Source organism: Rattus norvegicus, chromosome 16, assembly GCF_036323735.1.
Source record: "Rattus norvegicus strain BN/NHsdMcwi chromosome 16, GRCr8, whole genome shotgun sequence".
Lineage (NCBI taxonomy): Eukaryota > Metazoa > Chordata > Mammalia > Rodentia > Muridae > Rattus > Rattus norvegicus.
In genome coordinates, this window is record NC_086034.1 from 6,416,672 (window position 1) to 6,433,478 (window position 16,807).

Here is a 16,807-nt window from a genome sequence, read left to right on the forward strand (position 1 = left end):
CTGGGGTTTAGAAGTGAGAATTGCCCAGAAGAAGCATTAGAGCCCACCCTGGCTCTCTCCTCCTCAGCTGCCGGAGGTGGGAACAGTTCTGGGAGAGATGAAGGAGATCGTGGCCCATGTGCTGAAGGGAAATCTATAGAAGGCCGTGTGGGTTGGACAGAAGGGGAGTCCATCCTTCCGGACATTATTGCCTCAGAATTCTACCCAGGAATGGGCTGGGCTATACAGCCCTGTGTTATCCACCTGCTGTAGGAATATACACGTCACGTCACATATGAATCAACCCAGGGAGCCCCAGCTCCCCTAAGCTAAGGCCACGTCACTTGTGTGCATCACCTAATTCTGTCCTCCCCACTACAGAGCTGTGTTTTCCTTTGCCCTGATAGCGCTTTCTCCATTAAGCCTCCTTTGGTTTTTCCCATTAGAAGAAACCGCCAGAGCATCTTTCATTGCATCTGTGTGGTTGTATCGTGGTGCCTAGATGACTGCTGGATCCCTCAGGAGATGTTTTCTGCACAAAGATACATTGGCCTTTGCTCTGTCATGAAGTTCCAGCTTTGTCCATTAGGTGGCGTGGGCTGTCTGTGCTAGGCTCACGGAGGTGTGCCATGTGCAGCTGGTGGGAAGGGTCCTTTAGGAAAGCCCTCTCTTCTGTTCTCTAGACTGGGAAACGGAGGAAGAGAAGAGGAAGGGAGGGATGGAGAGGGGTGTGGAAGAGTGAGAAATCTGACTGGGTCCACACACCAGTTGGGTTGCCAGGCTTCTTTCTGTGATGTGAAGTAGTCTGCCTACCCCTCCACATGCCTATCCGGGTAGACACAGCCCTCCCTGCAGCCACAGCTGAAGGTCTGGCTGAGTAGAGACCCCAAGGGCGGTGAACCGAGGACTGGTTTGGTCTCCTGCTCACACCCTCAATTTGGGTGCTGCCTGAAGGGCTGATTGTTCAGCTCAATCTCAAGCAAGACATAAGGCCTCAGCCTGGGCTAGGTAACACGGTGTTTCCCCAGGGAGCCGGAGGCAGAATGTCTCCACCCTGCTGAGGTCCCAGGACAGAACCACCCCTGTTCTTCAGTTTGTAGTTCGTATCCAGGATGGCTGGTCCTTGCCTCAGGAGGAGAAGGCAGATCCGGGAAATAAAGGCCATTGCTTAGAGCTCTACAGCAGACTTACAGGCAGAGGTGGGATGGGGCCAGTCACTGGTGTCTCTGAGCAGCCCCTGATCTGCTTCCAAGTAAGAAACCCCCACCATATTAACATTCTAGAGTCCAGGAGAACTGGGAGGGCAGATGCAAGCCACAGGTCCTTCTCATGCAGGGGCTTATCTGTTTTCTTTCTAGAGAAGAGATAGGGAGAGGAGGTAGGATCCCAGGACTCTAGCCCTCCAGAAAGTCCAGAAGCAAAAGAGGGTCCGACGGTTGATCTGAGTCTGTTCTCAGCCTTCTGTGACCTGAGTCGTGACTCTCTCTGGAAAGCCGACGGTGAACATCTTGGTGCCCACCTTCTGAGGTCTCAGGCCATTCCATCTGGCCCACCCTACAGGCGTTTCCAGAATCCTGGGACCTCTAACTTTGAAGGCCATGGGTTCTGAAAGGAGGGTTCAGGGCAGGGTGAGGTGAGAGGTGGGGGCAGCAGGTCCACTCACTGCTCTGACATGAGGGTTTGGGGGTTCCCACTTACCCAGATTTGGTTCCTCGGTGCATCTCCCCCTTGGCTCCTTTGTATGCACTCTACACCGGAGTTTAGGGCAGAACAGTGATTTCTGGCAGAACCATAGTATGTAGAGCCCATGGGCTTGGGAAGAACTCACCACTGACCCGTTGTGCTCTGGCCCCTGGGTATCTAATGCACTGGGGCCTGAAGGAAGCAAGACAATGGAAGCTCTTCTAAACATGGAATAAACCCTGTCCCTTACCTCAGAGCAAGCCTGCTGAGCTGAGAGAGAGCCTGGTACCCTCAGAGAGGGGCTGTGGAGCCTGGGGAGGAGACCTTAAGTCAGTGGTTCTTACGTTCCTAACTCTGCGACCCTTCAATACAGTTCCTCATGTGGTGATCCCCATCCATGAAATCACTTTTACTTTCTTTTTTTTAAAAAAAGATTTATTCATTTATTATATATGAGTACACTGTAGCTGTCTTCAGACGCACCAGAAGAGGGCATCGGATCTCTTTACAGATGGTTGTGAGCCACCATGTGGTTGCTGGGATTTGAACTCAGGACCTCTGGAAGAGCAGTCGGGTGCTCTTTTTTTTTTTTTTTGGTTCTTTTTTTCGGAGCTGGGGACCGAACCCAGGGCCTTGCGCTTCCTAGGTAAGCGCTCTACCACTGAGCTAAATCCCCGGCCCCCAGTCGGGTGCTCTTAACCGTTGAGCCATCTCTCCAGCCCATGAAATCACTTTCTTTCTTTCTTTCTTTTTTTTTTTTTTTTCGGAGCTGGGGACCGAACCCAGGGCCTTGCGCTTCCTAGGTAAGCGCTCTACCACTGAGCTAAATCCCCAGCCCCTCTTTCTTTTTTTTTTTAAGATTTATTTATATTATGTGTGTGAGTACACTGTAGCTGTCTTCAGACACACCAGAAGAGGGCATCAGACCCTGTTACAGATGGTTGTGAGCCACCATGTGGTTGCTGGGATTTGAACTCAGGACCTCTGGAAGAGCAGTCAGTGCTCTTAACCGCTGAGCCATCTCTCCAGCCCATGAAATCACTTTCATTGCTACTTCATAACTGCCCTTTTGTTAACGTTACAAACTGCAATGTACATAACCGTGTTTTCAGATGGTCTTAGGTGACTCCTGTGAAAAGTTCGTTTGATCCTTAAAGGGGTCGTGACCCACAGGTTGAGAACCATTGCCTTAGGCATTCATGTCCTACCAGTGCCAGACCTAGGAAGTATAGCTAGACCTTAAGCCCTACCAGGATGAAGTCGAAATGGATACTCTAACCAAAGCAGGTTAGGCACAGTGGAGAGCTTGGTAGCCAGGTCAAGGATACCTGGCTAGCTCAGGGCTAGTGATGGGGATGTCTCTGGAGAGGCAGGGAACGAAGCCAGACCCCCACCTGATTCCTGACCTCTTTTTCAGGCTATTCCTTCCCTTTGCTGGAGCCTAGGTACTTGCATTTGTGAGCGTATGTCATTCAAGCTGTCCCTACCTCAGCTGGGTGAGAGTCTTCCAAGAGGGGAGCAGGTCAGTTTGCTGCAGGGCATTGAGTGGAGCTGAGGTAGCTGGAGAAACTGCAGGTAGATGGCAGGCTTGGAGCGCTCGCTCTTCCTCTCCCTCCTTCCCGCCCAGCATTGGGTGGAGCCACTGCCTTATAAGTGGCTAGCCTGGTGGCAGCAGCGCAAACTACACCCAGCAGCAGGATCAGAGGGCAGCTCATCTTTCCCCCCAGCATGGCCCGCTGCTCCGCTTGGGCCATCTGCTGCCTCCTGGGGAGCCTTCTGTTCCACATGGGCAGCCCGAACCCTGGTCCCAGCACCAGTGTGCCTCGTCTGCGGCTCTCCTACAGAGGTACTGGTCAGCGCTTGCCGTGTGTGTGTGTGTGTGTGTGTGTGTGTGTGTGTGTGTGTGTGTGTGTGTGTGTGTGTGTGTGTGTGGTGAATGAATGTCTGTGAATGTTCGGGGCTCTAGGACATCCCTTAGTCAGCCAGCAGCAGCATGGGTAAAGTCAGACCCTGCATATCCCTAGAAGAAGGTTTCCTAGTCAGACCCTGACTGTGGCTGGGGATGACTGTGGGCAGGAAAGGCAGACACATCCTGGGAGCCATGGCCAAAGTGGGAGACTGATACAAGGGGGAAACTGAGGAGGCTGCTACGAAGGGAGGGAGGAAGGGAGATGGAAACCCTGAGAGCTGTCCGTAGGGACGGGCACAGAGAAGGAAGGGGGACGGAGGGACTGGGCAGATATCAAGGGAGTGGATGGAAGTCTGTCCCTCTGGTCCTGAGCCACAGGGAAGGGAGGAGCCTCTCCCACCTCTTGCAGCCCTGCCCTGACTTATCATCTACATTTACTTGATTATGCCTTTCCATCTATAGTCTCAGCTTTCCTCTGCCAGTCTCCCTCTCTCTGTCTCTCTATGTCTGTATGTCTGTGTGTCTCTGTCTCTCTTTCTATGTCTGTATCTCTCTCTGTCTCTGTCTCTCTATCTCTATGTCTCTGTCTCTATCTTTTTTTTTTTTTGGTTCTTTTTTTCGGAGCTGGGGACCGAACCCAGGGCCTTGCGCTTCCTAGGTAAGCGCTCTACCACTGAGCTAAATCCCCAGCCCCTCTGTCTCTATCTTTATGTCTGTATCTCTGTCTGTTTGCCTCTCTATCTCTATGTCTGTCTGTCTGCCTGCCTCTCTCTCTCTCTCTCCCTCTCTCTCTGTATGTGTGTGTGTGTGTAGAGGTGATCCTTTGTTCTAACCTAGGTGTGTGGTTCTGCCTTTTTTGATGGTCCATGAGACAATTTAGAATAAGATTTAATTATAGATTCTTCTTCAAAACTATGTCACATGTATCTATTTGAGAGAGAGAGGATGCAAGAGTGTTTAGCCTAGGCGCCCATGTGCCACAGTGCATGCTGTATATGTGTACGGGTCAGAAGACAACTCGTAGGAACTGGTTCTCTCTACCATGTGAGGCTCTGGGGATGGTCCTCGGGTTGTCAGGTTTGACAGGTGCCTTTACCCACTGATAAAGTGCCTTTATCTCTCCAGCCCTGCAGATTCTTCTTGGGGGAGAACAACCATCTTTCCTGGGGAACCTCAGTTAGACAGGGGATGGCACGAGCTTGCTGTGGAGACCATGGGGTGGAGGACCCTTTGTTCTGGAAGCTGTGGCTTTGAGGGGCAATCAGGCTACTAGGAATGGCCTCTGAGAGGGAAGTCTCAGAGTCTATGTCAAACAAGCAGGGCATCCTGAAGAGGCCACCAGTGTGTTTGGGGATGGAGTGGAGTGCCTGAGGAGTTCTGGACAGAGGGTTACTCTGGACCTTCCCAAGGGTGGCAGGCAGCCTCTTCTGGACAACTCTGCCAGTCCTTTGCTGAGGCCTCGCTTCCACCTCCCCAAGCGGACCCAAGGAACTATATTGAAAGTCTTGGGGCTCTTGATCCCTCCATCTTTGGGGGCAGGCAATAGGGCACTGTGTACAAGGGAGAATGTCATTTGTCCACAAATCTGAGACTGGAGTTCTGTTAGGCTCTGCCTGGTCTGCCCTGTGTCTTGGTGTGCCCTCTGCTGAGGAGTGTTCCCGATCCCCCCCACAACCCCCTTCCCGGTGGATCCAGTCCACATTCTTCCACCTCTTCCTGGCTCTCCTAACTCTTCACCAGGCTCTCTGACACAATTTCTGTCAGCAAGGCTGTTTTCCCTGGGCACTTAGCAAAGACACTGGGATACAAGGATCCAAGCACTTAGGAGACTGGGAAGTGGTCAGCTGAAAGACCAAAGGTCTGAAGAATGGAGGACAGGGGGCCGTTAGGATGTGGCATTGTGGCAGAATGCTTGACGTCAGCATGATGGAGGGTGGCCCTAAGTTTAATCTCCAGAACCACTAAAACAACAAAATAAAACAAAACAAAACAACAACAACAACAACAAACTAGAGAGATGACTCAGTGGTCAAGAGCACTGACTGCTCTTCCAGAGGTCCTGAGTTCAATTCCCAGCAACCACATGGTGGCTCACAACCATCTGTAATGGGATCTGATGCCCTCTTCTGGCATGCAGGTGTACATGCGGATACTCACATAAAGTAATTAAATAAATCTCTTTTTTAAAAAAAGAATGAAAGCAAACTGGACAGGGTTGGGTGGGAACTGAGAGATACTGACACCACTTGCCCCCAAAACCACGTCCCAAAAGCCCTGTAGCAACGGTGTGGATGACAACATTTTCCAGATGCACATGTGTGGTGAGTGCATGCATAGCTGGGATCCTCGTTCCCACTTCCTTGCTGGGGACGTAGGCTCAGTGGCAGACCCTGATTCTCTTCCTTTGTTCTCTGCTAGATCTCCTGACTACCAACCGCTCTGCCATCTTTCTGGGTCCACGGGGCTCCCTAGACCTCCAAGTCATGTACCTGGATGAGTATCGGGACCGCCTCTTTCTGGGAGGCCGAGATGCCCTTTACTCTCTGAGACTGGATCAGGCATGGCCAGATCCCCGGGAGGTGAGCCGGACTAAGGTGGTGAAAGTAGGCACTTTCAGGTGGAGAACAGATGGCGAGACTTGAGACCATGAGTTTAAGGACGTTGAGATTGCTTGCTGGCTGTGTTTCAGGTCTTGTGGCCGCCGCAGCCCGGACAGAAGGTGGAATGTGTCCGAAAGGGAAAAGACCCTTTGGTGAGTATTGTTGGCAAGGATCACCCTCCCGCCGGTTCTCACAATGGTCTGCAGCCACTCCCCTGGTGCCTCTGCTGGGAGGATTTGGAGCAGGCACTGTCTTTCAGGACATCTGGAGAGAATGTGACCCTCACCGTGTTCTCAGAACTGACACTGACACGAAGCAGAGCTAAGGCAGAAGCCTTAGAACCCAAGGCTCACCCTCACGCACCCATTTCTTCCCCTACAGACCGAGTGTGCCAACTTCGTGCGGGTCTTACAACCCCACAACCGGACCCATCTGCTGGCCTGCGGCACTGGCGCCTTCCAGCCCATCTGCACCTTCATCACAGTGGGGCATCGGGGGGAGGTGAGCCTGGGTCTGGCCCCATGAGAAGTTGGGAAGCTGTGACATTTCCTCCCCGCTGTCTGAACACTTCCCATTGAGCCAGGGTAGGGCAGAGGGGGAAGGGGCTTGAAAGGCGCCTTTGTGCTGGGGTGCTGACCCCATCAGAGAGGCTGTGGATGAGGATCTCTTCCCCCAACCCCCAACCCTACGCTCCAGTCGCACGCAAAGATTACTGCCCGAGGCTCTGCTTCTTTCAGAGGTGACCCCGTACGTACCCTCTCCCCTCTATCTAGCATGTGCTCCACTTGGATCCTAGCAGCATCGAAAATGGAAGGGGGCGTTGCCCACACGAGCCCAGCCGTCCCTTCGCCAGTACCTTTGTAGGTGGGTGATACCAAGCCAGAGTGCCAGGAGCGTAGGAGTTGATCCTTAGTTCCGGGTAGGGATGGCGCTGGTTGCTAAGCCTGGCCCTCTCTCCTGACTCTGGCCCCTTCTAGGTGGGGAGCTGTACACGGGCCTCACTGCTGATTTCCTCGGACGTGAGGCCATGATTTTCCGGAGTGGGGGTCCCCGACCAGCCCTGCGTTCTGACTCTGACCAGAGCCTCCTACATGGTGAGGCTCCCTGAGGGTGAGGGTGCTTGGGACCCATCCTTCTACCTGGGAAGAGAGAAGATAGATGAAATGTGGGCCAAGACGGACGGGCCACTGCTCCAGGTCCTGGGGTGGGGGGAGGCCTGTGGCTTCCCCTGTCACATCATTACCCTGTGACCTTCTCAGATCCCCGGTTTGTGATGGCTGCTCGGATCCCAGATAACTCCGACCGGGATGATGACAAAGTGTACTTCTTCTTCTCTGAGACTGTCCCTTCACCAGATGGTGGCCCAGGTCATGTCACCGTCAGCCGCGTGGGTCGAGTCTGTGTGGTGAGAGCTGTGGTGGGGTGGTGAGAGTTCAAGACCCCTGTTGTGACCTCTTCCCTAGACTGTCCCTTCACAGTAGAGAAACTGAGGCAAGGATACAGCGCTAACATACATCCCTCTCTTTGTGGTTGAGGGTAGAGGGACAGGAGGCAGGGCCAATGTCACGAGTCATAAAGCTGACTCCACCCTCCATCCCCAGAATGATGCTGGTGGCCAGCGGGTGCTGGTGAATAAATGGAGCACGTTCCTCAAGGCCAGGCTGGTATGCTCTGTGCCTGGCCCTGGCGGGGCTGAGACTCACTTTGACCAGCTGGGTAAGGGAATGGCCACGAGGGCCTAGGATCTGGGATGGGGAGGGCTCAGAGCTGGTAAATCAGTTCATGGGCAGTGGCTATCTATGATATCTATGTCTTTTCTGTGTCCCAGAGGATGTGTTCCTGCTGTGGCCAAAGGCAGGGAAGAACCTCGAGGTGTATGCGCTGTTCAGCACTGTCAGGTGGGCATACGTGCTCCCCAGTACCCTGCTACCCCAGCAGGGTCTCTGTACCAGGGTGATTTTTCTGCTGAGCCTCTACTCTTATCCCGCTGACCTTCGGCGGACCTTCTCCTTGATTCGGTCTCCTTGATTTCCGATCTCCATCTCTGTTCTGTCTCCGCCTCTGTGTCCTGTGAGGAAGTCTTGGTTTTCAGCAGCCAGTGTCACCTTCCTCATCACCTATGAAGGCGGCTTGCGACCCCCTTCCCCCAACCACCAGGGCCTAGCCTGACTGTCCCTGTCTGCCTTTGGCAGTGCTGTGTTCCGGGGCTTTGCTGTCTGTGTGTACCACATGGTAGACATCTGGGAGGTCTTCAACGGGCCCTTCGCTCACCGAGATGGCCCTCAACATCAGTGGGGACCCTATGGGGGCAAGGTGCCCTTCCCCCGGCCTGGTGTGGTAAGTAGGTGCTTGGGGTCAGGCAATAGAGGCCTAAGTAGGTAACGGGGGGCCCCTGCATAGAAACACATAGAAACTTGGCAGTACTGGGCTGGACCTCCAGAGGGTTCGGGAGGAGTCTCTGCTGTGTGCTTGACCCCTTGGAGGTGGAAAGAGGCCCGGATAGTGCCATCCTGGGGACTTCAAATGTTCCCTCTGCTGCCACCCAGTGTCCCAGCAAGATGACCGCACAGCCCGGCCGACCCTTTGGCAGCACCAAGGACTACCCGGATGAGGTGCTGCAGTTTGTCCGAGGCCACCCGCTCATGTTCCAGCCTGTGAGGCCTCGGCGTGGCCGCCCCGTCCTGGTCAAAACTCACCTGGCTCAGCAACTGTGCCAGATCGTGGTGGACAGAGTGGAGGCTGAGGATGGGACCTACGATGTCATCTTCCTAGGGACTGGTAAGAGGGCTGAACGGAGGTAGCCGGGTTTGTGGGCAGAGGGTAGCTAGCTTCTTCTTGTCTCACTAACCTTTGTTCCTCTGCTCCAGATTCAGGTTCTGTGCTCAAAATCATCGCTCTCCAGGGTAGTGGCTTACCCGAACCGGAAGAGGTGGTTCTGGAGGAGCTCCAGGTGTTTAAGGTAAGCAGGGGTTAATAAATGACTCCGCCTCCCACCCCTGGGCCTGGGGTGAGCTCCAGGAGAGAGAACCCAGGGGAGAGGCTCGAAATATGGTAGGTACTGCTGGCCAGGCTCCAGGATGCTACCGAATTAATTACTGGGAGAGCTGGAGTAGTAGGCTGTGGACTGAAGGTGCCTGGTGCTCTCTGGGGAGGGATAGTCAAGGTGGGCACCTTTGACGAAGCCTTGTCAGTCTCAAGTTGCAGTGCGAAGTGGCTGAGACTCCAAGTCTCCCCCCACCCCATATCATGGACAGGGATCGTCTGTGTTTAGGGGCTATTTTGCCTCTGGACATGAGGTTAATGATTTAGGACAGCTGATTCGTGGCTGGGGAACAAACACTGTGGGGGGAGACAGTGGAACTCTGTGCCAAGCCTCCCTCTTGGAAGCCAGCCAGGATGAGGGTACCTTCCTGGGTGTCTGGTAAACACTCCCCACCCCACCCCCCCTTTTTGAGACAAGCTCTTGCTCTATATCCTTGGCTGGCCTGGTGTAGACCATGTTGACTAAACTGGACTCAAACTCATGGAAATCCACCTGCCTCTGCGTTCTGAGTGGTGGGATTAATGGCCGTCTACCACGCCCAGCATGTGTTTGTGCTTTTGAGACCATGTCTCTCTATAGCTTAGCTTAGACTGAAGCTTCCTAGAGAAAATGGCGTGCCATTAGACCCTCCATCTTCCCGCCTCAGCTGCTCCAGGGCTGAGGTTATGGGATGCATCACCTTTTCCAAAGCCTGTGTAGTCTCTGCTGCCAGGAGGTACAGTGATCAGGCGAGGGGCGAACGGCTCCTACCCAGGGCTTGGGCAGTGGTGAAAGCAAGGAAGCTATGCATAGCCTTCACCCACCCATCCTAAGACCCCATTCCTTCTCTAGGTACCAACACCCATCACTGAGATGGAGATCTCTGTCAAAAGGGTAAGGCCAGCCTGTATCCTTTCTCCTAAACTTGCTGTGAACTCTGCTGAGAGCTGGGCCTATTGCCTGTGTGTGTGTGTGTGTGTGTGTGTGTGTGTGTGTGTGTGTGTGCGCGCGCGCGCGTGCGCCTGTGTGTGTGTGTCTGTGTGTGTGTGTGCCTGTGTGTCTGTATGTGTACTTGTGTGTGAGCCAGTGTGTGTGTGTACCTGTGTGTGTACGCCTGTGTGTGTGCCTGTGTGTGTGCCTGTGTGTGTGTGCCTGTGTATGTGTGTGCCTGTGTGTGTGTGTCTGTGAATGTTTGTGTGTTCGTGAGTGTGTGCAGAGGACCTCCCAGGTGCTACTCATCTTTTTGAGACAGAGTCATCATTGGCCTAGAGTTTGCCAATCATGTTAGGGTGAGTGGCCAGCAAGCCCTAAAGCCTGTGTCTGCTTCCCCAGGCTGGAATTGCAAGTGGGACCTCAATATCCTGCTTTTTTACATACAGGTTCTGAGGACTGAGCTCTGGTCTTTGTGCTGAAGCACTTGTTTGAACCATCACCCCTAGCCTCTGGGCACAAATCCCAACTTTTTTAAACTTCTTAAAACATTATTTTATTTACTTTGGTAAAGCCCTGCCGAGCCTAAGTTGCAGTGAGCAAGGCAACAAGCCTACAGGACCCTGAGAGTTCTTGTGACAAATGGAGGCTAGAGATCAGAGAACAATTTGTAGGAGCCCAGTTCTCTCCTTTTACCACAGAGGGCAGAGGGGGCAAACTTAGATCGTCAGGTTAGGTGGCCAGCACCTTTTTCTACCGAGCCATCTCACTGGTCCACAGCTGGGATTATTAGACATGCCCTCTTTATAGCCCATGGCCACATGCAGCTGAGGACAGCCATGCCTGTAGCCCAACACAAAATCATAAACTTACTTAAAACATGCGGTATTTTTTTTTCTAACTTGTTTTTGGTTACTTGGTTACTCACACGTGACCTTTGCAGATGGCAGCTTCGTATGACAGGGTCAAAAGGCTAGACAGGCCTGCAAGGTACAACTCTAAAGCGAGAGGCCAGTCACACAGAATCCCTTAGGCAGAGGTTGACAGGAGAGAAGGCCTGAAGAAGTCCTGTATAGAGAAGACCCAGCTTCACCCCACCTACTCGCAGCCTAGAGTAGGCTCTGGAGTGCACTCAGCATCTCTACACTTGGGAACGAGTTCAAGACGTTCTGAAAGCCCTTCTGGAAACTGATGGGTCTCAGGGAAGCCTGGGGGTTGAGAGCCTGTTGGCGAAGCCCAGCTCACTGGGCCTCTGCTTGCATTTCCTTCCCCCAGCAAACGCTGTATGTGGGCTCTCCACTGGGCGTGGCCCGGCTGCAGCTGCACCAGTGTGAGACTTATGGCAGTGCCTGCGCTGAGTGCTGCCTGGCCCGGGACCCATACTGTGCTTGGGACGGCACTTCCTGTGCCCGCTACCGCCCCAGCTCGGGCAAGCGCAGGTTCCGACGACAGGACATCCGACATGGCAATCCTGCTGTGCAGTGTCTGGGCCAGGGCCAGAGCCAAGACAGTGAGTGGTGGGCCCCCTGGATGTGGGTCACCCTTTGGACTGGGCTCCATCCCTGGGAAGCATGGTCTTGGAGAGGTCCTGTTGTATTAAGTCCCCAGTTTCCCTATGTACAGCTACATTTGGAGTCTTAGGGTGATGTCACCTGAGTCTTCACCACACAGGTATCCTGTGGGAGTTAGTCTGTGGCCCTCAGAGTCTGGGTCCTCTAGTTCCCAAGCTGATCCAGCCTGGTCCTCTCTACAGAAGCCTCGGGACTGGTGACCAGAGTCTTTGGCACAGAGCACAACAGTACCTTCCTTGAGTGCCGGCCCAAGTCTCCCCAGGCTGCAGTGCGCTGGTTCTTACAAAGGCCAGGGGATAAGGGGGCTGACCAGGTGAGTGGAGACCTCGTCTGGAGACCCACTTTTCTCCCTCAACCCCAAACCTTAAGTTCTAGAAAGGGACTCTGGAGTGAGCTAGCCAAGATCTTCCTAGGAAAAATGTGGATTATACCCTTGGGTACCTATGAGGAGCTGCCCCCATTTCTGCTTCTAGGAGTGCCTAGGCTACGTGTAGCCCCAGCCTCCCTAGTCTGTGACAGGGTGCTGCAGGTTGAGGAGAGGGAATGGGGACTAAGTTGTTCTGGAAGTTCTCATGCTAATGCATGTGCTCAGCTTTGAAGGGATCTCTTCCCCAGAGTTTCCTAATTCTTCTCTGCCTCAAGCCTGGCCCCTGACCACTACCTTCCTTCCATTCTTAGCCTCCTGCTTCTTTTCTCAGAAGCAAGTTGTCTGCCCAAGTCCTCTCTTCCCCCTGACTGGGAAGGTTTGTCAACCCCTAAGATGGCTTCAGTCTAGGGCTTGAGGCCAAACATGGGCAGAGCAGTCTGGAACTGCTTTCCCATGGGGAGGGGGAGAAGGAGGGGTTTGGTTACAGGAGGGGCTCGTCCTCCAGCTCAGGAGCCAGGGGAGGCCAGTCTGGGACCAGCTGTAGGGCTGAGCACTGAGGAGACTCCCTGGAGTAGGGAGAGCAATAAGATGAGGTTACACAATGCTAACCACCCAGGCGGTTCACCCTCTGCGCTCTGATGCACAGGCAGGGTTAGCAGCAGAGTCTTGGGCTCAGAGCCAGCTCTTGCCTCCCACACTCGAGTGGGCACTTAGCCCACCCCAGGCCTGGGCTGTGGGCCTCACACTGAGGAGGAGTGAACAGGACAGGCCAAGACAGGGAAGGCCCAGCATGACTCTGTGTGTGTGTGTGTGTGTGTGTGTGTGTGTGTGTGTGTTTTCTTTAGTTCAGAGTAAAACCTTATAGACAGGAACCTAACTCCTCAGCTCCCTGGGTGCCTGTGCAGACTTCCCTGAAAGTCTTAGGGCTCTGACCTGGGATACACAGCCATTCATTCACTCGTAGGAAAACCTTCTTCATAGTTCCTTGCCCTCCTGGGCAGAAAGGTGAGGCCTGCCTGCCTGCTCATGGTCTGTCTGAGATTCTGTCAACTGGTTAGGCTCACGGTGGGAAAGAGGGAATAGGCAAGGGGGGAGGGGCAGAGCTTGGACCCCGAGAATCATAACCGTGGAAAAGCAGAGGAAAGAAAACCAGGTGAACGTCCTCCCCAAATCCTTGCTTATGTCTCTTGTACCCTCCTACTCCCCCTACAGGTGAAGACAGATGAGCGAGTTGTGCAGACGGACCAGGGGCTTCTGTTCCGAAGGCTCAGCCGCCTTGATGCAGGGAACTACACCTGTACCACTCTGGAGCACGGCTTCTCCCAGACCGTGGTTCGTTTTGCCCTGGAGGTGATTGCGGCTGTGCAGCTGGACAGCCTGTTCCTTCGGGAGCCAAGGCTGGAGGAGCCCTCAGCCTGGCGAAGTGTGGCTTCTGCCTCACCCAAGACTTGGTATAAGGACATCCTTCAGCTCACTGGTTTCGCCAACCTGCCCCGCGTGGATGAGTACTGCGAACGTGTGTGGTGCAGGGGTGTCGGGGAGCGCTCGGGCTCCTTCCGCGGAAAGGGAAAGCAGGCGAAGGGCAAGAGCTGGGCGGGGCTAGAGCTGGGCAGGAAGATGAAGAGCCGGGTGCAGGCTGAGCACAATCGGACCCCCCGGGAGGTAGAAGCCACATAGAAGATGGCTGAGGTGGGGGTGGTCGGACTGGGCTGGGAGACTCAACAACCTCTCTCTCCCACCCGGCTAGGAAAAGGAGTCCAGGACGCCTGATTACCTCTTAGAGAAAATCTCTACCACCTACAGGAAAGACCAGGGGCTGGTGGGAGGGGCCTTGCATCTCAGCCTACTCCCGGCCCTTCTCTGTGTTCTCAGTCCCAGGCTGGAACTGGCACCTCCAGACCACTTGTAGTCCCAAGGGGCACGCTATTTGTTCTCAGAGATGGTGTGGCTTCCGGAGCACATTTCCGGTTGTGCCCAGAGGCAAGTTGGGTGGGTTTTTCCCAGCTTGCCAAACAATGGCCATTCTGAGTGACCCTCTGAGTGGGTGTACGGGTGGCTCTGAGGGGGTATATTGGGAGTCCGTCAGAGGAGGGGAAAGTAGATTCCTAAGGTAGTACCCGTTAAGAAACTCTTGCCCCAACAGAGGTGTGAGAGAAGGTGGGAGGCGCTGCGGAGGTGGGGTCGCGCTGGTTACCTGCCTTCATGCTTTGGAATCTTTGATTCCTTGTGTCCGCCCACTACCGTCTCATACTCACAGAGGCAAGACTTGCTGGAACCTGGAGGTGGCCTGGGCCTCGCCCCCTTTTTAAACCGGAAAGATTGTCTTACAGTACGATACCCTTTTCCCAGGTCCTAAATTATCAGACCAGGCTTGCCGGGGTGCCCACACGTCACCATCAGAGCCACTTCCTGAGGATCAGGGGAAGGTTCTGTGGACCAAAGAGAGGAAGAAGGCAGCTGGAGGGTAGGAGTGGGAAGCATGGGCTACCTTTCTGAGGGCGAGGCGGGCACGTTCAGGCCTGGGAGGTTAGGAATGGATGGACACTCTGAGAACTGCAGCCAGTGATCAGGATCAGCATCCTGGGCTTTGTCTAGAGCCACAAGGAACTAGAGACAGGTGGGTCTGTGGCTCCATGGGCAGGTGTCATCAAGGATCAAAGTGACAGCAGTTGGTTCAGGAGCCACTGGGCATGCCAACTATTTCCAACCCTTCAGTCTCTATTGAGGGGGTCATGAGGGTTCATTTATAAGACCCCCATGTTTTTTTGTGGTACTTGGGATTGAATCGAGGGTCTCCTGAATGCTAGATAAATGCTCCACCACTGAGTTAGAGCCCGGCTCTCTCTGTGGGAGAACAGGAAGAAGAAAGCTGGTATGGTAAATCCTGCTGCTTTGGGGGCTGGGGTTGGGGATGAGTGACAAGAGCTCATCTGGCCTGGGCCTAGGGAGGAGGAATTTTGCCACCGATAGTTTCTGCAGCTTGGAGCAGAGAGGGGGAGGAGGACAATTAAATGAAAGCTATTCCCAGCCTGAGGGTGAAGAAGTTAGTGACGCACAAGGCAGACAAGAGGGCATGTTTGAGCTCCCTGCTTTGAAAAGGGGTGGGGGGAAGGGTGGAGGCAGGGTGGGGGTGGGGGTATGAAAAAGCAAGATAGAACTTTTTGCTGTACTGATGTTCGAACCCAAGGACCTTGGGTTTATTTTCACTACCCTGGCACCCCCAGGGTGCTGAGAGCTGAATTCGCACCCTTACTCCACACTGCTTATCCGACAAACAGAAGCCCTGAAATCTACCTGCCCAAACCCAGATTCCTTCTGTTTGTGGGTGTGGTCCCTTGGGATACTGGGGGATAAAAGAAGGGGAGAGGAGTGGGTAAAAGCCGGAGAAGGGTTGGTGGGACAGAGAAGAAAGGGGTGGAGGAGACCCTGAGAAGACAGAAGGTGGCAACCCAGCCCCTAGTGGCATTTGGACTAAATCTAGGTTTGACAAGCTCTGGGCAAGGTCCTCTAGGGAAGTAGCCCTGGGAAACAGGGAGAAGGAACTCAGTGTCCTAAACAATAGATCCCCATACTTGGGAACAGAGGATAGCTCTTGCCGACTACCACCTTCCCCATGGTACTGTACTGCGAGCACCCTGAAAAACGTCCACCTGTGTGAGTTGTATCTGTGTTACTGTTTGAAATGGGCCTTTCGGCTTCTCAGTCTCCCAAGCGTACTTACTGAAATTGCTATTGATATTTTTATTGTCATGTTACCCTTGAGTTCTGACGAGCAAAGCAGAGCCTATGAAGAAAGGAATGAAGAGCTATTTATATCACTCAATCATCTCACGATTGTATCTGTGTGCCTTTGTACTATACTGATGGACACCGGCTAGGGAGGAAGGAAGACTGCTGTGTGTTCCCGGAAATGGTCACGCGGGGAGATGTGAGGCAGCGGAAGGGGTTTGAGGGTTTTGCCCGGAAAGCAAAGATTGCTTAATACACGAGCAAAATCCTGTTCTGTAGGCTTTTAAAGCTGACTTTCTTGGACCTTTGGAAGGATTTTGTGGGGGCAGGAGAAGCTGGCAGAGGGCAGACAGGCACGCAGGCAGCTCTGCTCCTTTGTCACAACCCTCGGCATTTGTAACCGCGCCTTAGCCTGTGGCTGCCTTCTTCCCAAGCCATATACTAACAGATATCAAGGCCACTAAGATCGTGCCCATGCCCGGGCTAGGCTACAACTTCTGGGGAGGAGGGAAAGGCTTGAGAGCGAGCTCCTGGGCACACTCAGAACGCCTTCTGACCATGATCCCCAGCGACATGCTGCCCAAAGCATAGACTACACTGATAACTAGGTGAAGATGGAAAAACCTACAGGAACATTTCAAAGACAGAGGGACAGCAGCCTCCCTCTCCAGGAAGCTAGCCCGGGGCATCTAGCTTGGATAAGTCCCTTGGGAGATTAAGCAGGCAGTAAATGGGCCCCTCCACAGACACCTAGGCTTGACTGAGCCTGAAGTTCCATTGCCCTAGCCCAAGCCACCACTGACTGGGGGACATCACCACTGCCTGTATCTGGCAGTGGCCCAGCAAAGAGTATAGGTGTGACCCCCACATCTCCTCACAGCCTCTGCTCCCCAAGTCCTTCCCTTCCCTCGCACTGGGCAGCTCAAGGCCAGTTTCCGGCCTCCGTGTTTTCTCCTTTTTTCTATCTTGGTCCTGCAGCTTCTTCCTCTTGTCTCACACTTCCCCTGGTATCTGGAT

The 16,807-nt window shown here is 53.8% G+C and overlaps 1 protein-coding gene across 1 annotated transcript; it reads left to right on the forward strand.

Moving 5' to 3' along the window:
• Positions 1–3,353: 3,353 nt before the first annotated feature.
• Sema3g (semaphorin 3G) lies at positions 3,354–14,984 on the forward strand. The gene is made up of 16 exons (NM_001100882.1): positions 3,354–3,508; positions 5,990–6,150; positions 6,261–6,323; positions 6,553–6,672; positions 6,945–7,035; positions 7,149–7,265; positions 7,431–7,576; positions 7,773–7,887; positions 8,000–8,069; positions 8,364–8,508; positions 8,718–8,949; positions 9,039–9,130; positions 10,046–10,087; positions 11,399–11,633; positions 11,877–12,007; positions 13,274–14,984. The coding sequence occupies exons 1-16, from the start codon at positions 3,391–3,393 to the stop codon at positions 13,736–13,738; spliced, it is 2,343 nt and encodes a 780-aa protein (NP_001094352.1). The 5' UTR covers positions 3,354–3,390; the 3' UTR covers positions 13,739–14,984.
• Positions 14,985–16,807: the final 1,823 nt, after the last annotated feature.